Source organism: Mycetomoellerius zeteki, unplaced genomic scaffold, assembly GCF_001594055.1.
Source record: "Mycetomoellerius zeteki isolate Tzet28-1 unplaced genomic scaffold, Tzet1.0 scaffold1516, whole genome shotgun sequence".
Taxonomy (NCBI): Eukaryota; Metazoa; Arthropoda; class Insecta; order Hymenoptera; family Formicidae; genus Mycetomoellerius; species Mycetomoellerius zeteki.
Window position 1 is genome coordinate 1 of NW_017256465.1, and position 6,873 is coordinate 6,873.

Genomic DNA, 6,873 nt, shown 5'->3' on the forward strand with positions numbered 1-6,873 from the left:
TTCGGCAGCGTCGCTGAGGCGAGCGCGCAATCATCAGTCGGGTCGCCGTGGCGACGCCATATTGGAAGTTTCCCGCGCTCTTCATCAACGGCGACGCTACATCAAGTACCTCCCGAATTCTTCGTGAGCAGCAGCGACATAGCGGTAATCAGAATTTTAAGCGACCGGAGGTAAAGCGGGTCGGTAGCAGGCGCGGCGGATCAGTGGTCCGTCCGATCTTTAGAGCGTTCGCCGGTGTGTGTGGTGTACGTTAGTATCGAGTGCGGCGCGGCTAGGATATGGCACCACCCACGGTCGAAGAGTTGCAGGAGCAGTTGGCGCAGCTGCAGGCCGCGTTTCAACAGGGTCGCGGGCCGGTTGGCAATGTCGCGCACATTGATTCGTACCGAATTCCTAAGATCCCACCGTTTTTAATTAAAGATCCGGTCATATGGTTCATCCAAGTAGAGGCGACGTTTGAGGCTGCGCGAATCACGGATCAAAAAACCAAGGCACATCATGTGGTCATGACTTTGGATGCGGAAGCCATTGCATGCTGTCGCGACCTCATCGCAGAGCCCGATGAGAACGAGCCTTACTCAAAACTTAAAGCGCGCATAATCGAGAATTTCTCCGTTTCAGCGGAAAGCCAATTACGACAACTTATCAAGGGTCAAGTCCTAACGTCCGGTAAGCCGTCGCAGATTCTCGGTAGGTTACGCAATCTCAATCCGGACAAGCGATGCGACGACGCGGTTTTGAAAACAATTTTCTTTGAATATTTATCGCCATATGTCAGGGGAATCCTCGCAACTACCGAGTGCGCGGACCTCGATAGGTTGGCCAAAATGGCCGATAAGATCACGGAAACCGCGGCAGACTCCGTGCAATGCGCAGCCGCGTCGGTAAAAGCAGCTCAGCCGACCGATCTCGAGAGCAAAATCGATAAACTTGCCGCCGATTTAACAACCCTCGCAGCCGAGGTCAAGCGATCGAGCAGGCCTCGTGTTAAAGGCGGACCCGATAAAGACCGGAAACGTTCTGAGAGTAGGCGTCCCAGTGTATGCTGGCCGCACCGAACGTTCGGGGACCAAGCGCGAGCTTGTAATGGCACCGATAAATCCCCGTGCACATGGCCAAAACCCAAAGCCATCGCCGACGGGAAGGCGGGGGAATAGAGTCGTCTGTCATCGCGGAGGCGAGCATGACAGACCCTAACACGTCTTTTCGCCTCCATATTCGGGATCGCGTGTCGGGGGAAGTGTTTCTAATCGATACAGGTGCGGAAATTTCGTTACTCCCCTGCATCGACGGGGAGAAGCAAACCCCTAGCAGCCTAAAATTATACGCGGCGAATAACACGATAATAAATACCTACGGCGTAGTGTTTCGCACGGTACACCTCGGTATACGCCCGCTGACGTGGAATTTTTGCGTAGCATCAGTGCCGTACCCTATTATCGGGGCCGACCTGATATCGCACTACGGTCTCCTTCCGGACTTAAAAAGTCGTCGACTCATTGACCCTCACAACAGCGCGTTCACGCCAGGAGTGGTCGAAGCGGTGCCGCCATTAACGATCAGCACGGTCAATCCCGACACAAAATTCGCGCGTATTCTATCCGAATTCCCGGAAGTCACCGGTCTTGAGCAAGCAATTCCGATCAACAATAGCGGCGTGTATCATCACATCATCACCTCGGGTCAGCCTATATCAGAGCGTCCGAGAAGATTGAGCCCAGACAAGCTCAAAGCAGCAAAGGCCGAGTTCAAGCGACTGGTCGAGCTCGGCATTTGTAAACCATCCAGTAGTCCGTGGGCAAGTCCGATCCATATGGTCCGTAAGAAAGACGGATCATGAAGAATCTGCGGCGACTATCGTCGTTTGAATGCAATAACCGTACCGGATAAGTTTCCTGTACCGCACCTGCACGACTGCTCCTCCAATCTTCGCGGAAAGGTCATATTTTCAAAATAAGATCTCCATCAGGCGTACAATCAGATTCCTGTCGCGCGTGAGGACATCCAAAAGACGGCGGTCGTTACGCCGTTTGGACTGTTCGAATATAACTACATGACTTACGGTCTTCGTAACGCCAGTCAAACCTTCCAACGTCAAATCTTCCGTTCATTAGGAGATCTAGAATTCGTATTCGCATTTATCGATGACATACTCATAGCGTCAACGTCATTAGAAGAGCATGAGAAACATTTGCGCGTGGTGTTAAAGCGATTGAAGGAATGTCACCTACGTCTTAACGTCGAGAAGTGCCAATTCGGTAAGCAAGAACTGGAATTTCTCGGAATGATTATTAATAACGAAGGGTGTAAACCATCTCCGACTAAAATTCAAGCGATTAGTGACTTTCCCAAGCCGCAAACGATTATCGAGTTGCGTCGCTTCCTCGGCCTTGTAAACTTTTATCGCAGATCGCTCCGTGATGCAGCCACAGTTCAGGCACCGTTGAATGGGTACCTCCGTGACTCGCGCAAAAATGATAAAAGGGCTGTCGAATGGACACCGGTGGCCGAGGAAGCTTTTAACAAATGCAAAGCGATGCTGGCCAACGCAACAATGCTGGCACACCCCTCTGACGCGGCAGAGACGCGCCTTGTGTGCGATGCTTCCGACTTCGCCTTGGGAGCAGTACTTGAGCAACGCCTCGATAACGCATGGAAGCCTCTGGCATTTTTTTCGCGGAGACTTAGTCCGGCACAACTCAATTATAGTGCCTACGACCGCGAACTCACGGCAATCTACGAAGCGGTAAAGTATTTCCGATACTTTCTGGAAGGCCGCGATTTTAAAATTGCAACGGATCATAAACCTCTCATTTGTGCATTTATGCAGCGCTCCGAGAAAGCGTCACCGCGACAACAGAGACAGCTCTCATTCGTTTCGCAATTTACTACACGCATTGAATACCTGTCGGGCGATAATAATGTAGTTGCAGATTGCCTCTCCCGCATCGAAACCATTCGCTTGCCAGCTGAAATTGAGTTAAACGAATTGGCACTGCAACAGGAACGGGATGAGGAACTGAAATCAATTCGCGAAAACCCAGACCTCTCTATTTCCTTGAAAAGAATTCAATGGGGTCCGACCCACACAACGCTATATTGCGAAATGACCGGAGAGGCAATCCGTCCGTACATTCCCGCGTCTTTGCGGAAGCAAGTATTCCACTTGTTTCATGACATGGCTCATCCCGGTGCCAAAGTCACGGACCGAGTAATTCGCCAACGGTACGTTTGGCCGAACATGCATCGCGAAATGGTGTAAGAATTGTATATGCTGTCAACAATCAAAGATTTCGCGTCATGTCAAATTAAATCCAGATAAATTTGTAGCGCCGGACAACCGTTTTGAACATATCCATATGGACATTGTGGGTCCGTTACCCGAATCCGAAGGATTCAAGTATTGTGTAACCATTATAGACCGATTTTCTCGCTGGCCAGTAGCAGTTCCCGTCAAGGACATCGAAGCAGCCACAGTAGCTCGCGCGCTGTACGACAATTGGATCGCTAATTTCGGGACTCCCATAACGTTGACTACCGACCAGGGCAGCCAATTCGAGTCGCACTCTTCTCTGCGCTCTTGCAGTTGATTGGCTGTCGGCGTATCCGTACTACGGCGTACCACCCCGCCTCAAACGGTATAATTGAGCGGTGGCATCGAACTTTTAAGGCCGCGATCATGTGCCATGCGGGCATGAATTGGACACGAACGCTCTCGACTGTCATGTTAGGGCTGCGCACCCACGTCCGCCTCGACACCAACGCCTCGCCTGCGAAATTCGTGTTCGGCACGTCGTTGCGCGTTCCGGGAGAATTCGTCCTCCCAGACGACTTCACACCCAATCCTCACGTATTCATCGAAGAATTCCGGGAATACATGCGAAAGGTTAAACCTGTACCGGTAGAGCACAGACATAAAAAACGTGCGTTTGTCTTCAAAAATCTGTTCTCGTGCACACACGTCTTTCTCCGCGTGGGAGCCACCAAAAAGGCATTAGAGCGACCATATACCGGTCCCCACAAAATTATTAACAGAATCTCCGACCGCGTTTTCGATATAGATATTAACGGCACAAAACGCAGCGTCTCCATAGAAAATTTGAAACCGGCGCATTTCGTACCCGATGACCTAAGTAATACTCTGGGTAACGAACAATCCGGCCGGTCAGGCAACGGCCGCCCAGCATTAAAAACTTATGGGCGTCACAAACAAGTTACTTTTGCCCAATCAAGCGAGCAATACTTCCCCGCGTAGTCGTTAAAGCAACTTCGTTCATAAACGGTACGTAATGACGTAGTCTAAATCTTAAGCTCAGCAATAAAAATGTACCTGCGACCAACTTAGCGTTAAGAAAAATGTACCGGCGACCAACTTAGCGTTAAGAAAAATATACCGGCGACCAACTTAGCGTTAAGAAAAATGTACCTGCGACGAGCGTAGTGTTAATAAAACTTTATAAAGAAACAACATAAAGACAGCGGTAAATTCGTTGTTACTCGGGGGGGAGTATGTAGGGAACTGCGTCCACCACTCTCTCTCCTAGCGCATGTAGTGGTAGCAAGCTTGGGGATATTTTAGCGCGCTAGCCGCCTGCTGGTGGCAGTTTTGTAACCAGAAAAATAGTGAGATCGACTCGGGCAGTCGACACGAGCAGTAAGCCATTAAGAATAAATTTGTGTTCATGTCTAAGTAATTATCGAGAGTGGTTATTCCGTTCCTTCCATCACGTCTTCGACTACGGGCGTGGGCCCGAGCTGAGAGGCAAGACCTTACCAGGTCGCTGCCCACAACTATACTTCATGTGGCGCCATCTCTACATCATGTGCGTAATTTAATTATTTCTATCAATCTCTATATTATCCACGCTAAAAATCGATCCAAAATTCGCATATAAAATTCGCGAACAGACAAAGAATTAAGAGCTGAGCGTTGTAAGTGTTTTGAAAGATCGCTCGTGCGGTTCGGACGTATTCTATCTCGAGCGTTACATATCACCTCGATTTATATTTTTAAATTACGTGCATCATAGCCGTAACGCCGTAAGCGTCCAGTGTTTGGAGGGTCCCGCATCATTTTCGCAGCAATGGTAAAAATCGATATTTCAGAAAAATCGATAGAGTCGTTCTTGACACTCGTAGAGTGTCGTAGACCATAAATTAGAGTTTTTTATGTTTTATACGATTTTTTACGTATAATATCGTATAATACAGTATAATACAGTATAATGTAAAAAACTAAAAAATCCTCGGATAACCCTGATGTTACTGGAAGCCCTCGGTATGCTCTTCACAATCAAATCATGTAAAAAAATTAGCCAAATTGTAAAGAGTGCTATCTATTGATGATATTATTATGCGATACGGGCAATCAGTCTTGTGTACTTCGGTAGGACATAGACCCTAGGCAGAATACCATCACTACAAAATAAGCGTTTATAGGTAACCTCAGAGATGTATTCTCGCTTCTTGTCAGTAAGGTCCTTAGACTACTATTAATCCTAAAGGACGGATTCCTTGAGATTTTTGTATATGTCTTATCATCCAACAACATATTATTAACTTTATTATTATAATCGTCCTTATTCAACGCTACTGTGATATTACCCTTGTCTGCTTTAGTAAAAATAACGTTAGGATTGTCTTTAATGAACCTTGGAGATGAACGCATTGCTTTTTGAAGCGAGTGGAAAATGAAATTCTTCTTATGATCAAGAGAGAAAAGACGTTTTATGATAGGCACTGATCGAGTTCTTATGCCCGTTTCCTCCACAGTGCTTCAATACTTGAACCGAGTTTAAACTCCGATCAAAGACATTTTGCGTTCCACCAACTTTTTAGAAAAAGTTCAAAGCGATTGAACGGCGTTCATCGTGAACGGTCATTTTTGGCCGGTTAACGAATTTGAACGCCGTTTAAGCAGAAGCTAACACGATAAGTCAATATTTTAAGGTTATGTGCAGTGTCTTCTTGAGATATACTATATATATATAATATATATATACAAAAAAACGAGTATGGCATATTACAATATTTTATCATCATCCGACGACGATGAAGATATAATCCGGTAAAAACATTTATTTATAATATTGTATATGTTTATACGTGTTATTTATATATATTTATGTATATTCATACGTGAAAAATTTTTTACCGGGACATGTCGACAGAAGACCCAAAAGATTTAAACAACGCATGAACTATTTTGATGATTTGGACGATATTGAATTTAAAATGAGATTTCGCCTAAACAAAAATAGCATTCTTCTAATATTAAACCACATAGAAGAAGCATTAATATTTCGATCAAACAGGTATGTATATCTTTTTATTGTTATTTTATTATCCTTATGTCATATATTTATTAAAAACAGATTAATATATTTATTTTTGCAGAAATAATCCTATAACTCCAATGCAGCAACTTCTTAACACTCAGATTTTATGCAACAGGATCTTTTATAATATCTGCAGGTGATCACAGAATTATTCATTGTGTTACGAACGTAATTGCCAGACTTCGATCACGTTTTGTAAAATTTCCTACTACAAATAATGAAATAAAGAAACAATAATTGGAATTTTATAAAATCTCTCGATTTCTTAGAGTTGTAGGTTGTATAGATTGTACATACGTTCGAGTTCAGTCCTTTGGTAAACACATAATTTTATTTATAATTTTATCATACATATTTTACCATACCTATTTTAATAAGCTATATAAATAGAAATGCTAGAAATTATTATAAGGTTTTAAACTTGTTTTATTTATTGTAGAACTGAAAACGCAGAACTATTTAGAAATAGGAAAGGATATTTTTCTTTAAACATACAAGTTGTGACAAATAGTAATTTAGAAATTACTGATATAGT

General features: G+C 44.7%; 2 protein-coding genes across 2 annotated transcripts; both read left to right on the top strand.

Annotated features, from left to right (window-relative positions):
* The first annotated feature begins 278 nt into the window (after positions 1 to 278).
* Positions 279 to 1,157, top strand: LOC108720150 (uncharacterized). The gene has a single exon (XM_018444653.1). It carries the CDS (start codon positions 279 to 281, stop codon positions 1,155 to 1,157), a length of 879 nt encoding a protein of 292 aa, XP_018300155.1.
* A 2,537-nt stretch (positions 1,158 to 3,694) lies between these two features.
* LOC108720164 (uncharacterized) lies at positions 3,695 to 4,255 on the top strand. Its single transcript, XM_018444654.1, has one exon. It carries the CDS (start codon positions 3,695 to 3,697, stop codon positions 4,253 to 4,255), a length of 561 nt encoding a protein of 186 aa, XP_018300156.1.
* The last annotated feature ends 2,618 nt before the right edge of the window (positions 4,256 to 6,873 follow it).